Source organism: Calypte anna, chromosome 1 (genome assembly GCF_003957555.1).
Source record: "Calypte anna isolate BGI_N300 chromosome 1, bCalAnn1_v1.p, whole genome shotgun sequence".
NCBI lineage: Eukaryota > Metazoa > Chordata > Aves > Apodiformes > Trochilidae > Calypte > Calypte anna.
The window spans coordinates 50,355,635-50,376,084 of record NC_044244.1 but is presented as its reverse complement, the minus strand read 5'-3'; the positions used below and the strand labels follow the sequence as shown (position 1 = coordinate 50,376,084).

Sequence of the window (20,450 nt, the reverse complement as noted above, 5' to 3'; positions counted from 1 at the left end):
CCTGCACAGGTTTGTTAATCCTCACCCCTCTTGGAGAACGAGTTGACAGTCTAATAGTTGCTGCAGAGAGAGATGTCCCTGATGTCCTTGATGTCCCCACAAAACGGGGCTTTCATTAGTGGACATCCATCTCATGATGAGAGCCTGTGCATAACCCATGGGGTCACCTGCTGGTGCTTCCATGGGTTTTACCCTTCACTTTCGGTCCCTTGTGTTGTGTTTAGGGATGCACCATAAAGATTTCATGGGCAGAGGATGGTGATGCTCATGCCCAGGCTGGTAATGGGCTTAAATACAAGGTTGTGCCTTCTGGAGCAAGGGGTGTAATGCAGGCTTGTGTCTGCCTTGCAGATTTTTGAATCTTGCCAATATTTGTCACAACCAATGAAGGTAATTGCAAATGTGAAGAGAAAAATAAACACTTGGCATCCACAAGCAGTGAGTTTCCCCTCTGTCACCAGCAGCACAGAGAGCCCAGCAGTCTTGGGCCAGGTATGAGATAGGTGTAAAAACTCCTGGCTGCTGTCCTTTTTAAGGATGGAGCAGCCAGCATGGATTGAGCAACTCACCTTGGCACCACTCGGGAAGGGAAGGCCACTGCATGCAGAGCCAGGTTCTGGGAGAGGAGCTCAGCTGAAGGGAACTGGACCCTGGGCAGAGCAAAGCTGTCTCAGGAGGTTGCTCACTGCTATGTACCAGAGCTGCTGTGTTATCCCAATCAAGCCACTGAGCACAGGCACAGCCAGAAGCATCTCCTGATGTCTACTCCCTTGGCATTCCTAAATGGATATGATGAGAACTTGAGCCCCTGATTTTGAGTGGCATGGAGGATGCAGAGAGCTAAGCTTTGAAATTACGGGAGCTGTCTCACTACAGTTTGCTCCATTTAAATGAAAGCTGAAGTCCCCATTTCATGTGCAGGGGGGTGGGGGGAGTGCTTCTTGCAGCTTGGGGCTGCTTCTAGAGAATGTATTTCCAGTATTTTAGGTGAAGAGGAAAACTTCAGACACCTGCACCATCCTGCAGAGTCAAAGTGGTACCAGCATCAGAGATGCCTTGTACCAAACGACTCTTTGGAGGGTCAGGAGATGCTTTCGCGTTGAATTCATGTTTAGGTGTTTAGCTCACATTTCCAGGCTGTCCTCCAGCCCTGAACAGGAGCTTGCTGGCTGCATGGTGACAGCAGCCACTGTGAGCCTGCCCTTGATGGGCAGCAAGACAGGTGGGAGAAGGAGCGGCCGGGATGGCAGCGGTGGGGAAATGTTATGCCTTGCTGAGCAGTGGAATTGCAAAGACAAAAAAGGCTCAGTCTTTAAAATTAGCAACACCTGAGCAGCCCTTCTGCCATCTTCCACATCATCGCCAGAGACATTTCCCTGTTGCTCTGGCTTTACCTCGGGGGATGGATGCCTCTGCAAGCTGCACTGCCCTCGCTGTTGCTCTGATGCCTCTAACCCCTCCCTGGCTGTGTGATGTGGAGCTTGGAGCCCTGGAAATCGAAGGGGCTGGAGTCCCGAAAGCCTTTCCAGGCTCCCCACCCACACAAGTGCCTGTGGGGCTCTGCTTTCATTTCTTGTCCTCCTGCTCAAAGAGAAAAAGCCTTGCAAAGGTAAAATGAGAGTAGCCTGGAGGCTCAGGAGCCAAAGATGAAGTAAGAAAAGTCTAAAAACTTTGCTTTTCCCCTTTTTTTCTGTTTTAATCTTGCCATCTTGATGCCATTTTTTGGGCTTTCTACAAGCCTGGCTCCTGCCTTGGAGTGTCTAAGGGTAGCACTGTGCCCCTGGGCTGGGGTGCCCTTGGATGGCTGCTGGTGGCCTGGGAGGACTTTGCCATCTCCTCCTGCAGCAGAGATGCTTTCCCACCAGAGCAGGGAAGCTGGACTGCCAGCACCCATCCCACCATCCCTGCTTGTGGCAGGGGTCCTGGGTTAGGCTGCAGCTCTCCACCCTCCATCCAGCTCACACTGGGGGATGCACCCCCATCATCACAACATGCCTTGAGCTGTGACTCCTCTCTGGGATATCTCCGCATGAGCTGGTCCCCCACCCTTTGCCTCTTCCTCAGGGCGGCCGTGCTGCATGTCTCTGTGCAAGCGTAGCAGGAGGACAGATCTGAGGAGACAGGAGGGAAACAGACTTCTTTAAATGTGATGGAGGCGACTGCCTGGTTCTGTCAGCCATCGCCCCCCCCGCACCCAGCTTGTCTCCTGCTGTTTTTTCCTCTCTCTAGGTACAAGATGTCACAAGGACTAGGCCCAGAACTCCACTGGGTGCTGCAGCTTGCCTCCTGCTCATCTCTTGATGTCATCTCAAAGGCTCGCTGTGTCCCCTCCAAACCAAATGTAAGCAACAAAGGCAACCACAATGGAAACTGCACCCTCAAAAGGCTGGGCATGGGCAGATGTGGAACTCCATTGTCATTCTTCATGAGCAAACCCTTTAAAATGTCCTGGCCTTGTGACCAGCACAACCACTGTAAGAGGGATGCACTGGTTGCAGGGCTGTGCCAGGGCAGGGGGAGATGCTTAGGAAAAGCCCTGGCCCCAAAACTTTTGAGGTTTCCTGCTGTTCCCAGGCAGAAGTGGGGGTGTATCCAGACTCCAGTCCATGAAATGTGGTGCCCAGGCAGGGTTGTCTGAGCCATGCTGCATGGTGACCATGATGTGTGCAAGAGCACATGCACTGAGCACTCGGACTTGTTGCACTAAGTAGCACCATGTCCCGGGGATATCACCATCATTTTGGGGTCATTGATGTCAAATGCTGTTATGAGCTTGCTGGCAACAGATGCAAATCTTGTGGGCTTTCCTGGTGCACCTCCTTCCCTTTCTGAAATGACTTGGTGTGGCCATAATTTCCCCCCAGTACTCCAGGGCCAGCCCTGCTGCCCTGAACCCACGTATCTGGGTACTCCAGATGGACAGTTTTCCTGCTGCTCCTTTTCCCCACACATCCATCCACCCCAGCATGCTGTCTCTGCCTTCATCGGAGTGGTCCCTTCTCCCTGCCATCCCCAGAGAGAGCCTGTACTGTCCTGATGTGTGGCAGTGGGTCTGCCTTTCCACTGAACTTTTAATGAGGAGTTAATTGTAGCTGAAAATGCCCAATCCAGGGAGATCTCTCCTGGGTCTCCAGGTCCATAGCAGCACTTGGATGGAGCAGGAGAGGATGGAGAGTGCTGCTAATAAATGTGCTCCAGGACAGGCAGGAAGGGAGCAAGGGCTGTGGCATCTTTATTCCCTCTTGACCCATTTAAAGCAAGTGTCGGTGACTAAGGGCACTGGCAGGAGGATAAAAATAAAATACCTCCCACATGCTCCCTAGGAGGCCAGAGACAGAAATAGGGGTGCCATCACCTCTCTGGAGAGTCACTGGGGTCACACAGTATTTTGCAATCCCAAAGGTGGGAGTCCTCCAGTGTTTTACAGCAGACATGACTACATCGGGGGCTCCTCTACTCAGAGCCTCCTTGCCATGCATGGTCCCGAGGGCCAGATCCCTTGCATTTTCTTTTCCTTCCTTGGGGTCAGAGCAATCAGAAAATCCCTCCCCCAAAGTGGTGGCATCCATCACACAAGGATATGTTCCCTGCAAACCTCAGCCACAAAGGTCACCAAAACTTCCATGTTGCTGCACTACTCATCCTGTTGGGGTGACACCCCTGCTTGGGTTGCAGTGGCTGGAAGGATGGATCCTGAGGCCCTGCTTGCCTCCCTGTCCTGAGATGCTCCAGGCACCTCATATCCATCTCATGGGAAAACACACTTGGATTTTTGGAATCTGGAGCCACCTTCCTGGCCTTTCCATGCTGGCATACCTGAGAGCTTTTGCACTTAGAGTGGGCTCAGCACATAGATGCTTTGCAAGCAAGTTGCTGGAGATCAGCAACTGCACCTGGTACCTGGTAGTTTATTTGCTCTTCTTCAGGTCATGCAGCTGTCTGCTGCTTTATTAAGCCTTGGAAAACACTTTTTGCAAGTCACAATATTGAATCTACCTGTTTCTTAGCAAAGCAAAAGGGCTTAAACCAAGCAAGCAGACTACAGCAGGCACCACAGACCCTTGACTGCAACTAGCAGTTCATAGAGGAGGAATAACCCATGCAGGGGGTTGCTGTGGCCTTTGGACAGACTGCAAAGGCTCACAGATGGCAGCAAGTCTTCTGTCTACTGCACAGAGAGGTCTCATGGGGAGACATCACCTGCTTTCCCTCCCTGGTGTGTGTAGAGCCCACTGGCCAGGCACAGGGAGGAGGGCTGATGTGGGGACTGGCCGTGGTTGCTGAGACCCCTGGGCTGAAGAAGGCAGCATTCATCTCTCTTGGGATTTGTTAACCATTAGTCCAGAAAAAGCTGGGGGTTCTGGGCAAAAGGGAAAGTTACAAGCTCAAGTTCTCCTCCTGCTTCCCCCTTGGCACAATCTTCCTCCTCCAAGAGGAGGTTTGTAGAGCAGAGAGCAAAAAAGTCTCTCCTGCCTATGGCTTCCATGGACTGATACATCTCCAAAACCTGTGTGAGCATTAGCAGGAGGCTGAATGTTGAGGCAGAGGTTTACAGGTGCTGGCTGGTTGCACAGAGTGCTGAGCAGGCATCACCAGGAACCCAAACATTGCCATCCCTGAAGGACCTGCTCGCTTAATATATCCACCCATATGTATAAGCAGACTGTGTGGGGCAATGCCTTAATGCTAGTGAGGGTGTAAATTGGTCTCCTGGAGCGTCAGAGTTATTGGGAGAAAAAGTATGTGCTGAAATAGGCAGTCCTGCTTACTAAATCTGTAATTCCAGCTCTGGCTATATTTTTGTCTTTCTAATAATAAGTGCAAATATAGTAAGGATGAATCACAGGCTTCAGGCCTCAGGGTCTTGTTTCCCTCCTTTCTCTGCAAATCCATCATGTGGGGTAGAGGGGCTAGTGGAGAAAAGCAGATCAGATCTGGGGGAGATCCTGTCCCAAACAAATATAAATCCATCCCCTTGCACCTCTGCATGCTGTCAATCCCAGCCCCTCCCTCTACAATTCCCCTCACAATTCCACCCTGCCAGTGGAATTCCATTCGTGCCTGGGGATGTTTTCTTCCCAGGGTACTCCTGGACCACCCCCAAGCCCCCAAATCATCAAACGTGCCCCATGCCTGTCTGCTTCCAGGACATCCCCACACCTGGATTTGCCTGCCGGGCTTTTTATTTTTGTTTATTTTGTTTTGTTTTGCTTTTGCTTTGTCGCAAGGACCTTTTGCAAATGCTAATGCTTTCCTTTTCGCTGGAGAGCTCTTCGGCATATCTGCCAGAACACATTTCACACGCTTCTCCTAAAATTATGCCCTTTGCTTTTCCCGGCGTTCAAGCTGAAGCGGAGCCCAGCGTGCCGGCGGCGTGCGGGGAGAGCAGCGCGACGGCTGCGCGGGGCTCCGGGGGTGGCAGAGCGAGGGGTTAAGCGCTGCCCAAGTGAACATTCCTTGGCTTGTGGCTCCCGGGGCGCAGGGATGGAGAGGTGGAAGGGCTGGGAAGTGCCAGATGGATGGAGCTGTGGGGTTGAGACCAGCGTTTTGTGCTGGACTTGGTAGGTGCCCTCGGTAGGGAGAGGAGGGTGGATCAGAACATCCCTTGAGGCAAGACAGGTTTCAACACTTTCCCTCCCACGGTGCACAAAAACCCGGGTTCAAAACACACCAGAATTTAGGCATGAGCATTTCAGCTATGGATGGCACTGGATTTGGGCAGGGGACGAGCTAAAGATAAACTGCTCTTAACACTTCCTCCCCCCCAGTTTCTTTCTACTGGAGCCTCCCCATATTGAGCATTACACACACCCGGCACAGCCTTTAGCCATCTCCTGCATTGCCACTGCTACTCTTTGGGCCAGGAGGAGTTTCAGGGGATGTGCCCCAGCAGGTCCCTTTGGCTGGAGGAGCAGAGAAGCCTGGCCACGGTGCAAGAGGCAGCGAGCAGCGGGATCCCACAGAAAGTGAGCCCCAGGGACAAGGGGTTCTCTCCTGAGAGTGGGCCCAGAGCCCAGCTGGTTATAGCAGATACTCACTGTAGTGTTTTGGGGACCCTTTCACTGCTGTCCCCCTTGGTAATTCACCATGGAAACTGGGATGGGGCTTAGGTGGGCAGGGGAGACCCTCAGGGGCCAGGTCAGCAGGGCTGCTGGGGAACTGGCCTGGCACACATCCCTGACCTGGAGGGTCGGGGCACCCTGGCACAATGGGTCCATGCACATGTGCATCCTCCCCACTCCCCTCCACCCTCTGCATCCCCTTGATCCCCTGCACACCACTTTTCTCCACACAATCTTCTCTATCTCCTGCATCCGCTGCACCCCCCTATGTACCCTGTATCCTCCATCTCCTAACACATTCCCCACATCCCCCTGCATCCCCTAAATCTCCCTGCATCTTTACATCCCCCACATCCCACCACAGTCTCTATAATGCCCTCGATCCCTGCACTCCTGCATTTCCTCACTCCAGTTGTTTGTGTGGGTCCATGTTACAAGGAGGTTATAATTATCCTCTAACCACCATAAACAAGGACATTCAGGGTTTACCTGCCACCAGAAGGACTCCCCCCAAAAGCTCCCTGCTGGGAAATGCCACATAAGGATCGAGATTCAACCCTGCCACTGGCCCTCCCTGGCTAATACCAGCAGAGAGCAGCTAGCCATGACTATCAGCGCTGTGGTTAGAGCTCATTAAATGCATCTTAAATGACTCATTGGGGAATTTTTATTTTTTTTTAATAACTCACGGTGTCACTAGAGGGCATGAAGTTTGCTTCGCTGAGTTTGTTTCCCCATTTCCTTGTGAAGATAAATAATTGAGGAGATGAACAGCAAACCAGAAACCCGGAGAGACTGTTACCGGGAATAAGCTGGGAAACCTGTCACCCCAGCAGTATTTATAGATTTCATTTTGATATCATCAGTGGAGGGTGGGGGGAGCAGAGAAAGAAGAACTGACAGGAGGGGATTAAGGGGGGCAGGCCTAGGGGACTGGGAATAGGGGGCAGAGCAGGGAGGCTCTGTAGGGGGGTCAGGAGGGGGGAAATGGGTCTTGCCTTCCCCCCCCCATCTCAATCCACTGCTCCAGCCCTTTTTGGGCCCTCACAATAGGACTGACCACTGTCAAAATGATGTTTCTTCCTGTTAGGAATGGGAAGTGCTTTCAGCAACTCCCTCTGCAAATAAGCCAGGGCCACTCTTGGTGTAGGTCTATGGTGGCCATGAGATGCCAGAGAGGGTGACCAGCCATAGCTGTCCCTCCTAGGACTCTCCTTCACCCCTCCTCTGCTTTGGGGAAAGGGACCGGGCCCCCTCTGAGAGGGCTGTGGTCCTCGGCAGACACCCCTGGGAGTGCTTGCTATGCCACACCCCTGGGGATGGTCACTGAGAAGGCAAACCTCTTAGCTTGGGAAAACAACATAAAAAAAAAAAGATACAGAAATTTATTCAAATACTTGAACATACCAAATACCCAAATCTGTCAATGCTGCATTTAAAGCAGCTGCTTTAAAATTACCCTAATTTAATGAAGGAATTAACAGCCTTTTAAACTCTTACCAAAAAGTATTATTGTTATAAAAGAATCACAGGGCGTCCTTTTGAAGGACGAAGAAGCAGCTTTTTTGCATGTCACTCCCACTGTAAACCTCTTTTTAAACTGCCATCCCGAGCTCAGTCTCAGCCACAGCTTTTGGCTGCAGGTGCCTCCATCCTGGAGTTTTTCAGCTCCTCAAAATGCCGGCACTTCTCAAATCAGGAAGTGGCATCTGGGTAGCAAGACCCAGTCAGACTGCAACCCCAGTAGGGAGGGAAACGAGAAAGACATCTGCATCATTGATACCTTTCAAGAGAGGGGCGGTGGGGGGAGAGGATGGGGGAAATCTCCTGAAAAATCCCACCTGCTGTTCCCTGCCCTCAGCCCTCCTCCCAGCGTGCCTCTCATGGCTGTCACCAAAACCCCTGCGTTTGCCCATCGATCCGGGCTCAGAATAGCTCCTGCCAGCAGCCAGCGAGCCGCAGCCGGATGACACCAGAGCCAAGGGATGAAGGACATGGGGCTTTGCCCCCATGGCACCCCACTGCTGGTGACTCCCCCTTCTCCCTGCACCCCTCCGGCTTCACCCCAGGCAGCCAGCAGAGCCCTGTGCCAGGAAAAAGGCTTGAGGGGTGGGGGGAAAGGCTAATAATGTCAAGCAGGTGGAAGAGGGGAGGATGAAACATGGGATGTGCCGTGTGATCTGGCTTCGGCACTGGCCACACTGCTGCCCCCCTTTTGGGGGTCTTTCACGTCCCACATCCATTTCCATAGCCCTTTGGGAATGGCGCAGTTGGATGATCAAATTCTGGGCAGGAGGAGAGCCTTGCATCCCTCAGAGGTGTTGCCAGCAGTGGGGGGGTCAGTCCCTAACACAGCAGCACCTCGAAAAGAGCACAGACACTCTTCCCATGCAATCTGCTTGTTGCCTTCAATCACTTTGGGTGTCAGGTGGGGTTTATGTCATTTGGCAGGAACCTCCGCACCATCACTAGCTAGGAAAAGGATGAAGTGTGAATTTAAAATGACCCGACTTGTTGTGGGAGGGGGAGGAAAGCCACCCCCCCCAAAAGCCCAGGGGACATGCAGGATTGCTCTACTCCTACCTTGGTTCCTCCTCTTGGAGCATCTTTGGAGCAGAATCAGGCTGCTGCCATGGCAGGAGGCTGAGCATCCTCCTTGCCCAGCATGTCCCTGTCCCTGCATTCTTGTGGTGTGACAGGGGGTGAAGGCCTGGGCAACCTGAGAGCATTTGGGACAGCTGCAGGGGGAAAGAGAGGGGTTTTCCTCACCCCCCCCTTGTCCTCCCTAAAGGACATGTGTCCCAGGTGCACACACAGCCTGGAAGGTGACTCTGGAGGCAGGTGGCATCACTCCAGGGCTCTGGGAGGGGGGCAGATGAAGGATTTGGAGGGGTTCAGCTGCCCGTGGGGTTTCTCCAAGAATGAAGGGCTGAGGGCATTGTGACCTCTGCCCAGCATCATTGACCCCTGATACTGGGTTTTGGGTGCTATCCTGCAAACCTCAGGCTGGTGGTCCTGCTCCATGGTGTGGGGAAAAGCCTGGGGCTGTGGCTTCACCTACAAAAGCCAAGGGCAGCCTTTTCTGCCAGAGAAGTTGCTGCCCATTCCCTGCAGCCCCTTGGGGTAGTTTTTGACTGTCCCCCCCCCCTCTTGCCTCCCCAGGAAATCACTCTCCAAGCACTCCTCAGCAAAGTGGGGAGCAGTGGGGTTGACCCCGGGGGAGAGCACTGGCAAACGAAGGCAGCAAGGAAACCCCCTCCATGCTGGGCACCCATGTGGGCACCGTGCCCTCTCCCACCAGTCCCTGGAACACCTTGGAGATGGGAGGGGGTAGGGTGAAGAAGGCAGCCAGTGTCACATGGCAGCATCTCCCTAGTGTGGACCAAACTGATCCTGACACTTAGCGAAGGAAATGAAGTTTGATTGAAGCCAAGTGGTGGGTTGTTTTTTTTTCCTTTTTAATCTTTCCTTAAGTGTGAACACCATCTGGCTCCCCCAACATCGTCAGCGCTTCCAGTCCCCAGGCAGCTTCGCTCTTCCTAATTACTGTCATTAGGCAGTGGGTAGTGATTAGGGAGGGATGCTGATGAGCAGCATCAGGAAGGCTGTGGTCCCCCGACAGCCTCATGCAGGGGACCTGGCAGCCTCTTCTCCTCAGCCCAGGGCCTTTTCCAGCTGGGGAGCTTGGTGGGTAGCCAAGTGATTTCTTTTTTGGTAGAGGCCAACAGGGAAGGGGAGTGCAGGCTGGCAGGTCTGAGCCTCAGAGAGTCCCTGGGGAGGCCTGGAACCTCTGGGGATGGATTACTCTGGGAAGGTGGGCAATGGTTGAAGTGCTGCTGGGGATTAGGGAAGGAGCAGGAGATCACTGTATCCTTCTCTACCTCTGGTTGTCCTGCCACTCTATGCCTATTCTGCCCACAGGTGTCCAGCCACTGGTGACTAGTTCTCCCAGTCAGCCCAGAGGCCGTGGTGATGGGCTCCACAACTGGACCCACCAGCAGCCATTTCTGTCAAGTTGCCCAGAGGGCATGGTGATGAGCTATGTGACCAGATGGAGTGAGGCCCAGCTGTCACCCTTCTGTGCCTAGCCAAAGCCCAAAGGGCAGGACCACCAGCCTGTCTGGCCCTCCTCTGGCTCCCCTTCCTGCATTTGGGCATTTACGCTCCCGTGCAGCTCCTCTGCAACCCAGCAGCCGTGCAGGCAGGCATGCGCTGTCAGTGCCACCTCGTGGCAGGCGACCTGGGCTTGCTGACCTCTCATCATCACCCACGGTCTCCCACGGGTGTCCCCTGGGGACCACAGGAGCATCCACGTGTCCCATTGTCCCACAGCAGGCACTGGGAAGCAGGTGGTGCGGAAGGCTCCTGTGGGGCAGGACGAGGTCTCTTCCCCGTGATGAGGTGGCCACATATCCCTGGTCTATCCTGGTGGGATCAGAGGATGCACCCAGCGATGGGTCTTCCCTGTTGGACATTGGCTGGCAGAGCATTGCTTCATGCATGGGATAAAATGGTGCCCACCTTACCCTGCCTGCCCTGCACTGCCTGCTGCCAAGGTCCAGCACCCACAAAAAGCCCGTGGAGGGACAAGCTGGGGCATCTGTGGGGGGAGTTTTGGGCTGGAGTAGCTGGGCCGATGGGTGAACTATCAGGAGACTAAACTGGTGTATGAACCAGCAATGAGAGGACAGAGGAGCAAGAGAAGAAGAGCCCAGAGAGGGAGGCTGTCAGAGGCCAGCCAAGCATTTTGGAGGCTAGAGAGCCTATGGGACTGAGGAGGGTTTGTTAGATGTGACCAGTGGCTGCAGGAGAAGACCTTCAGCCATCGTACCTCTGGTACCTCCTTTCCCAGTGTCTCCTCTCCCGCTGCCACCAGGCTTTGTTGCCCGTCTGCCTCCTGCCTTTAGAACCAGGAATGAAAAACATTCCCTTCCTCCCTCCCTACGGACAGCAGAGCTGCATCATTTCCCACCAGCATTATTGGTTGGACTTGGATGAACTCAAATATCCCAGTGACCTCCAACATAGCGGGGTTGAAATGGCTAAGGATATGCCTGAGGTGGTTTTGCAGTGAGGAGGTTTTTAGACCTGGTTCCTTCCTCTTGCCCCAGGATTTCCTCAGACTTTCCCCCGGCTCTCTCCAAAACCCCATACCCCTGCAGCCCCCCTGAATCCCAGCCTCACCAGCCTTTCTAGGCAGTTGTGTGGGCAGCAGGGCGGGCTCTGGGCTGGGAAGGAAGCACAGCTCCTGCCTCGCAGGGGGAAGTGAGAAACTGATGTGGGAAGTCAAAGGTGGGCAGCACCCCCCCCACACACACAGACACACACAAAAAGAAACCAAAACCTCGTCCTGCTCCCCATCCCCTCAGCCAGCTCTTGACAGTTCCATGGAGGGGGATGGAATTAGCCAGGTTTGGGTGTTCCTCAGCCAAGCAGAAGGCTGTGTGCAGGGAATGTGCTGGTGAAACCAATGCAGAGGGAACCTCTCCAGCTCAAAGCTGCGCTGTATCCCTGGGACCACCATGGCAGAGACCCCTGAAACCAAGGGAATGGGGACCTCATACAGACCCCTGAGCTTGTATTGGCAGCAGGTTCAATTTATTCTTTTGTTTTACAATGATATTTTTGTCTCCATGCTGACAAGACAGACAACCCTCTGTCTTTTACACCAGGATGGAGAAATGCACAGAGAGGGGGTTGCAAGCCCCTCCCAGGACAGGCAGGAGGGGGGCACTACCCCACCATGCTGGCAGTCGGGCAGGCAGGATGCAGAGAAGACACCCTGCACACCATAAGAGAGAGGGGATCTGAGGGGCAGTGGCTGGCTGAGGAATCCAATGTGGATTGAAATGCCGCTTCTGCAAACTGTGGGTGCCAGCAGTATTGCCTGAAGGAGATGCCTGATTGAAGCTCTAGCAGAAATGAGAGCAAAAGCCTTTACCTGAGCAGAAAAAGGGTTTTTTTCAACATGATTCATTCAGGAGTTGTCAATTTGCCACTGACACAGGTCAGTGTATCCACAGAGCTGAGCTGTGGTGACCACTGGGAGGGAATGATCTCGACAGTTGTTTCCTTTCTGTCTCACACCATGTCCCAAGAAGCAAGTTGCTCTGCCTCCCATGAGCAGTCCTTCCAGTGCCAAATTGCCCTGGCTTCAGCTCATTTCCCCACCTCAGATGCACACAGGTTGTTCAAGGTCACTTCACAGGGCCAGGTGCAGAGCACGGGGATGAGGAGATTCCTGATTTGTGCCTCATGGAAGCCCCTTTTGCAATGAGGCTGTGGATAACTGGAATCCCAGTGCTTCCAGTGAGTCACAGATATCTGGAGCTTCAGGCAACAGTTACTGGGCATGTGGACTAGTCCCTCCATCACCCTCAGTCCTGAGGCAAAGACAGAGACCCATCCCACTGTGGGTCATGCACTTCACCTCTGCCAGTGTGTTTAGGCCTGGGAGAGGCTTTGTGGTGAAGAATTTGGGCCTTGGCACCTATGGCAGCACATGTGGTTCCCCTTATGGGACGGGTGCCAAAAGTCTGGCTCCAGACCATAGCAGGGAAGAAAAGGGAGGGATACCCTTCAACAATAGTTCTGGTCCTGTAGCTCCAGAAAGAGCTCTCAGGCTTGGAGAAGTGACAACCTCCCTGTCATCAGAAGGACCAGCAAGTGACTCCACCACAAGTTATGGTTCTCAGTAGCCTACTGGCACTTGGCAGCAGTGCTCCCACACCTTGCTTGGCCACTGCTGCTCAGTCCTTGAAGCCTCCTGATAAGGTGGCGAAGAGGCCACCATGCTAAAGGAAGGGCTCACCCAGGCTGTCACCAAGATGGGGTTTCATGCGAATAGCACCCACCCTGGGCATTTCTAATTGCCTAACCACCCCCTCTGGCACCAGCAAGGTTTCTCATCCAAGCCATTGGCCAGGCTCTCTTCAGTCAGGGGGATGGGTGGCTGTAATTGTTTGGGAACAGCAATCCTTCACTAACGAGATGGTTTCTGAAGCAGAGCCTTTCTGCACTGTAAACCCACATGCAGGCAGGTGAACAAGACCATCTACGGTGAGATGCCTTGGACTGGCACTGCCGGCCAGCTCTGGCACACAGGCAAAGCCTTGAAGACACTCACATAAATTAAGTCATCCCTCCTACGCTCACATACTCCCTGCATGGTTCTGTGTGGCATGGAAACATCCATCACCGGGAGCCCTGTCATCCCAAGTGACAAGCAGTATTTCTGCAGCCACTGTAAGCAGAAGTGATGGTTGTCTGGGGCTGTAATAACAAGCTCGTGGAAGCTCCTCTAGACCAGCAGTCTCCATTGCCTGCCCCCGGACCTCCCTGACTTCAGCGATTGTAGGTCAGAACAGACAGATTCTTTTCCCCTCCTCTCACCCTACTTGGGAAGACAGACTCATTTCCCATCCCCGGGGTACCTGGCTGCTAGGGGGTTCTCAGGAGTGCCAGTGGATGCCTGCCACTCTGTGAGAGTGCCCAGAGGGAGGAAAGACCTGGATATTATGGAGTGCAGAAGATGGGGGGCAGGACTGTGCGTGGCACAGATGCTGGATGCACCTTGGTCCTTATGGCCCCAAGCCTCCTTTTATTGAGGTCAGTAGCAAAAACCAAGCTAATAGCAGTCGTGTGGGACTTGATCTAATGTCCCCCCCTGCTTCCTTCTCCATCTTCCTTTGCCCCTCCTCCTTCTGCTGTTCCAGACCCATATCCCCAGGAATCGCCCATCCAGCAGCAAACCCAGCCTGGCCTGATGACAGCTTTGCAAACAGCACAGTAGCCCTCACCATGCTCCATCTTCAGTGGCTGCATCTCCTCTGCCTCCTCTTGACAGCACAGCCACAGCTGCTGTCGGCAGCTCAGCATAACTCGGCTTGATCCACTTTGGCTTCCTCCAGTGCTTACAGGCTATCTTGGGACTTGGTGCAAACGGGAAAGTGGAAAAGGGCAGTCATCCTAGAAAGCTGATCTTGCTTGAGGCAGAACCCAGTCCTCAGCTAGTTCATGTCCATGCAAGGCTACACCCATCCCAGGGATGGGCTCTGGCATTCACAGGGAGCAGCTGGAGTCCTCCTGCCCCATTCCCCTCATCCTCAGGCTCTCTCCTCGATGGCACAGTTCTGGGTGGTTTTGGTGGTGACCAGGGCCGTGGCCCCTAGCTCAGTGGCAGGCAGTGGGAAACCGTGGTTGCATTCCTCATGCTGAGGATACATGGTAGTTAGCAGAACGATGTCACCATCAGCATCACCCTGGCAGCATGGCCTCTGCTTTGCTCCAGCTTTTCCTGGGTGGCCCTGGCATCTTCTCACCTCCATTGAGATTCAGGCACAGGGCTGAGACCAGGGCATCATCTCCCTCCAGTGCAGCAGGATCCTGGCAGCCTGGACTGGGCAGGGGGCCAGCTGCATCCATGTTTTCTGGGAGAGGGCAAGAAGAGGGTGTTATGGGTCTCACAAATTAAGAACCAGTTCGGTGCCAGGGGAGGGTCCTGACTATGGAGACACAGAGAGGGGAAGAGGGGACTTAAAGCAAGAGGAGTCTGGCAAGGTCACTACCACACCTCCCCTCCTGCTCACTGTTGATGGGCTTCCCCCAAGCCCTAAAAAACTTTTTAGAGCAGATACTCACATTTGCACTTCAAACCCTCTTGCTAAACCCTGCTGGCAGCAGAACAGCCGGCCCTTGGTGTCTCACCCTCCCCGACTGCATCCTGCTTAAAAATAGACTTGTTTACACTCATCGAACGCAGGCGCACGCCAACAGCCCCTGAGCCTCCTGCAACTCTCCAGGCATCCCGTGCTGCAGCGGCTGGGCTTGGCAGGGGGCAGCCCAGGGGACAGGTGAGCAGGGGCCATGTGGCAAGGGGAGTAGCTGAGGGGTGCCTCTGACCACACTCCATCGCAAGCCAGGACCTATTCTTGTGGCTGGAGTTCTCCCCACACCTTTCATCCTTGGTAATGTTCCCCAGGCGTGTGTGTCACAGGCTGTCCACAGCCACCACCCATTTTAGTGGAAAAGCCCCAGTAAATGTCCGCCTGGTCTGATTCAACCCAGCCAGCATTGCCAACCAGTGTGTAGGCAAGCCAGGGCAATAGGGACAAGCTTCCCTCAGCCCCTCTGCCCCCAAGGGTACATGGCTCATGGTGGCTGTCGGGGCCAGCATCCCCCCCAGGGTATCTCCTTGAGGGGTGTCCCCCAGAGAACCATACCCCCTGCCAGGGGATGGGGGAAGGGTGGAAACCCATGCAGGACCATTTCTGGAGTTAGAGTGGCCGGGGTAGAGTCCGTGCCAGAGAAGGGGGTTCCCCAGGGGAGGAACAGCCACCCAGTCCTGGCTGATGTGCTAAAAAGCTGGGCCATCACAGGGCACGATGACCTTACCCTCCCAGGAAATACCTTCCAGAAAGGTCTCAGCCCCATCCCCTCGCCCTCCAGCCCTATTTTTGATGCTTTTGAGAATGACCCATGTGGTCCTCCAGCATCCTGCAAAGAGGGCTGGACCTGACACACTAGCATCTTTGGAGCACACATTGGAGGGTGCTGGATATCCCAAATGGCAATGCCACGGTCAGGGGTCAAGATGGGAATTGCCATTTGCAGCTCTACTGGGAGAGGCTCCCTCTGGAGCCATCCCCCTCTGTCCACCATATACCTACAGCACCTGCTCCATTCATGGCCCTACGGCCTATGGCTTACCAGGGAAGAAGGACAGGCAACTTTCCAGTGCTCTGTATGTGTCCCAGTGGAGAGGGGACAGTGCCCATGGGTGCTTTAAACAAGCAAAGGCAACGAGGACACCTGGAAAAGGAGGGGTGGATCAGTGGAGTTTCACTGAGAGCCAGGTACAGGCGTGGATTCCCAGGGAACACAGGACACTGTCACTCGGGGTGTGAATCAGCTGCCCCAAAATGCCCCGGGGTACCCGTAGAGCCCATGTTGAGGTGGAGAAGCTGATCTCAACAAGGACAGGACTTGGGGGAGCTGGTAGCAAGTGATCCCACCTGCCTTGGGATGCTGTGACAGGGAGAGCAAGAGGTCCCCTACCTTTGGCCTCTTCATCTGCCGCTTTCCTCTTCCTCCTCTGCTTGCCCACCTTGCAAGCCAGGAAGCCCCAGAGGGCAGCCATAGCCAGGATGAAGCCCAACACCACTGGGATTCCAAAGATCAGGAGCGTGCTGGGCAGTCCCACTGAGGGGAGGGTGGGTGTCAGGACAGAGGTGGGCACCGTGTTGGGGGTTTTGCTGTAGGGTGAAATGTCAGTAGTGTCAGGAAGGGGAGAGCTGGGATGAGAGAAGAAGACTAGCAGCATTACCCATCTGGCTGGCCAACCTTATGGCTGTGGTGGTGGGAAGAAAAGCAGCTCTGCACTGCTACCCACCCACCACAATGAACCATCAGCCTGTCTGGTGAGACACTCTTCCCACCCACTGCCATTCTCAGCTGTGGGAGATGAGGGTATCCAACTCTTCCCATGGTTACCCCAGAGGCAGGCTGTGTCCCCCCTTCTGATCTATGATTCTACAATGATTCTATGATTATTCTGCGATACATGGTACATATATACTTAGTGCTTGGAAGTGAGGGCAAACTTGGCAACCACCACTCAGAAACAGGCTATCTGTCAGTAAAGTGAATTCTTGAAGATGTCACATTACATCCCTCTTCTCCTCGCACCGTATTCCCCTCCCTGGAACGGGCTGCCCTCCTCCTGTCTCCTCTTCCAGATGAAGGCAGTGCTCCATGTTCTATCACCACTTTCATCATCATCCACAGGAGAAGGTCCCCTCCACCTGCCCACCCCCTGGGTACTCCCACCCCCTTGCCTTGCCACCACTCAGGCCCAGGGTGCTCAGTCCCGGCCTCCTTCTCCCTCTTACTGTGTTGTTCTTGAACAAGTCGGAGCACTTGACGCAGGACCTGGTCAGGGGTCAAAGCACTGGGGTAGAGGCAGGAGGAAGGAGCAGCAGCTTTTCCTGACGAGGACATAGCGGAGTGGGAGGGAGAGCCCAGCTCCTGCATGTCACGGCGGGAGGGGCCGCCTGTGAAACCGCTGCGGGGGTGGGAGAGGGAGATGTCTGTCAAGCTGCGTCGTCTCCCTTGGGGCTCGCAGTCTCTGTGCCTTGCCGTAGGGCGGATCTTACCGAGGAGGAGGAGGAGAAGAACGAGCTCCCAAGCCCTACCCCTGGCGGCTCATGAGATGCTCTCTCAACTACCCCTCCTCCAAAATATGCTTCGAAATCTCTGCAGACCTGGTGTGCTCCAGAAACGCAGCACCCCAAGCCTAACAGTGTCACTCTCTTGCCAGTCACCCCTCCCCAGCACCACCTGTAGCATACCCCAGTCCAGGCATGTCCCCCATCCAAAATCTGCCCTTGCAGCTGGCAAAAAGCCCTCTTGACATCCTTTAATGCCTACAGGAGGCTTTCTGTGCCTGGATTCTTATGAGACCACATCCCAGCACCAATGGATCTCGCTTGGATGGAAAATGTAGAAAAGGAGTGGGGGAGAAAAGAGTGAAGACACACAAAAATTTCCCTTTTAAAAGCTCCACTGCCCCTAGGACATGGTCTGATAGTGGACTGCTGCACAGGCAGGCTGCTGGTAATCTCTTTTCCATCCCTACTAATGATGACACTTTCCATCACTTAGCTCTCTCCATCCTCTGCATCCGACTGGGGCTGTGGCAAGGACCCCTCCCAGTCCCTTGCACCACATCTCACTCTCCATAGTTCAGTTTTGTATCTGCTCAGTAACTGCCCAGGGCAAGACAGGTCACACAAAGCAAGTCTGGTCTTCATACACTTGAAGAGACAAAACAAGCCCTTCATGGTCTTTAGTATTTCTGTTCAGGAGCAGGAGAAACACTCTGCCCACAGGTACCCAGACGTCAAAGCCTGGTGCTTGAGATCTGAAGTGGATAAATGATGGACTTCGGTACTGTAGCGGTGGCTTCTTTTTCTGTCTTATAATAACAACAACAAAAAGTCATAGCCTCTTTTTCTCACCCTGTAGAAAAGAAAGGGACAAGCCCCGAGTTGCTGTCTTGCTCTCAGCTGAAGGAGCTGTGCAGGAACACACACTCTGGTCAGGAAAACCCTAATGGGGCTTTACTGTGTGAGAACCATCCTTGCAGCAGCTACTGCCTCTTGGGGTTTTTCTAGGGAGGTCTCTGCCACTTGCTGTTCTGGACCAAGACTGAGAGGAGAAAGCCAAAGGATGTTCTGTCTCAAGGTGAAGAGTACAAGTTTCTGCTGGGCAACTGAGCTTCTCTGAAACAGGCCACACGACTTAGTCCCTGGATGTTCCTGCCCCTCTCCAATGGCTTTTGGACAAGCTGAACCCAGCTGGATCCTCTGCACCCCATCCCCTGAAGCTCCAGGCACAATGAGGTCCCATCTCCCACACTGGTTCACAGCCCACACATGGCTCTTCACACCCCATGCCTCCAGGGCAGGAGCTGCCCTATATGGTGGGGGTTCTCCCGTACCCTGGCCATGTCTCCTTCCCCTGCCAGCAACAACCCCAGAGTGGGGGCTTCAGGACAGCACCAAAGAGGTCCCAGCACTGCTTCAGCCTCCCTGCAGCACCATGGGCTTCAGGCAAGTGAAAGTCCTCAACCAAAACTGTCACTGCCCGCTGGTTCCACGCCTGCCACAATTTCACTTCCCTTTCCAGCTGGAGCCCCTCACACATGTGCCAAGGAACACCCTGCTGGTCGGGCTGGGCTGTCTGGGATGGCTGTGCCAAAGCTGGGGGGGCTGCAGTGTCCCCTGAGGACCTGCAAGTGCCCAACATCATTCCTGTGCCTGTGACTCAGTCTCCCCCTCCATCCAACTCAAAGTAAAACTCCTGAGGTGAGCTGGGCACGCTGAGCACTTCCCTCTCTCAGCACAGCCCTAAGCACTGAAGCCACAAGTTGGCACGCCAGCTCAGCACCCTTCACCTTGATGCCTGCACTACACCCTGTGCTCACCTGTCAGGGAGGACATCTCTCTGTATTCCACCTCACTCGCCTCCCCTGTGCCCTGGGTGAGGAGGGGAGCTGTGGTGCAAGCATGAAAGGAGGAGAGGGGGGTGTCCAGTGGTGGAATGCACTGGAACCATCTGGGGGTCAGGAAGCCACAGCAGGGAGGGCTGAGGGGTCAGGAGAAAAGCCCAGGCCACATCTAAGCTCCACAACAGTGAGCCCCCAGGAGCAGAGAGCACCTGGAGCACCTTCTGTCCCTGGCAGGCAGCTTGCAGAAGTGTAACGGTAGGGAGTACAGAGCAATAAACATCTTCCTTTGTGGTTTGGTGGGGCTGGAACCGTGCAGGGATGCAAAATATCCCCACAAAACAGCCAGTGCTCTGTCAGGACACCTGCACCTGAAAAAGCTCCCTGCTCCAAAGACTTTGCTGGTTTTCTTTCCCTGGGGTGTTTCCACCTGCTGGTCTCCCTTTCCCAAAGGAGACTCCTTTTCCTCTTTTCTCCTTTTCCTCTATTATCCTGCTCTTGGCCTCCCTCCTGAATCCACCCTCCACTGTGCTCCACCCCCATCAGCCATCTCTGGTGACCCCCAGCCCCTATTCTCATGGGTCCTACTGCAGCAGTGTCACCCTGGCCCTGGCCCTCTGCTCTCCCCTTCCTCTTCAGCTGAATTCAGAGGAGGGGAAACAGCTCTGGGATCTGCTGTAACATGCTTACATATTAACTCTCTGGCCCCTCCAGTCAAATATACACAGCAGGGAAACCCCAAACCTGGGTCCCTACATGTTGCTTTTGACACAGAGAGGAGGTTTACACCAGAGCTCAGGAGCTGATATCTTCCATCTTAGTACCTGAAGTGAAAATCTGAATCTGCAAATGCACGTCAGGGATCCTGGGGACAGCAGCTGTGATGTCCTCCTGTGAATACAGCACTACCAAGTCCTGATACGTGTAAGGATGTCGCAGCCTCACCACCATAATTGACCTTAGCCTATTCCCTCCCACTTTGTAAGTCCTCTTTGTCCCCCAGTACAGCCCTTCACACTCCCTTTCCAGCCCATCTGCTTCCTCCTGAACCAAGAAAACGATGTTTGAAATCATACATGATAATGCTTACTCATGGAGAAAATCACCACTGACTTCCCCAGCGGCATTCGCACGTTTCCCTGCTCACCAACATGGCCCAGGCTACTCGGCTGGCTCTGGGCATCAGCCATCCTCCTCTTCATCACCCCCGTCTTTGCCTCCCCAGCCCTTCCTAATGGCTGTTGATCGGATTTACAGCAGTGAAAGTTAAAGCCTGGTGAGTAGTTTGAACTGTTTGCATATCAGAGCTGAATACACTTGATAATAGCACAAATGCATAATTAAAGAGCAGAAAAAATGACTCACTGGATAAGGAAATGTGC

General features: G+C 54.0%; 1 protein-coding gene across 1 annotated transcript; it reads right to left on the bottom strand.

The window, feature by feature from the left end:
• Positions 1-11,657: 11,657 nt before the first annotated feature.
• Positions 11,658-17,093, bottom strand: LOC103531911 (tumor necrosis factor receptor superfamily member 13C). The gene is given in 5 exon segments (XM_030469464.1): positions 11,658-14,362; positions 14,364-14,491; positions 16,119-16,307; positions 16,942-17,003; positions 17,005-17,093. Coding segments are annotated over 5 exon segments (663 nt in total). The 3' UTR covers positions 11,658-14,167.
• Positions 17,094-20,450: the final 3,357 nt, after the last annotated feature.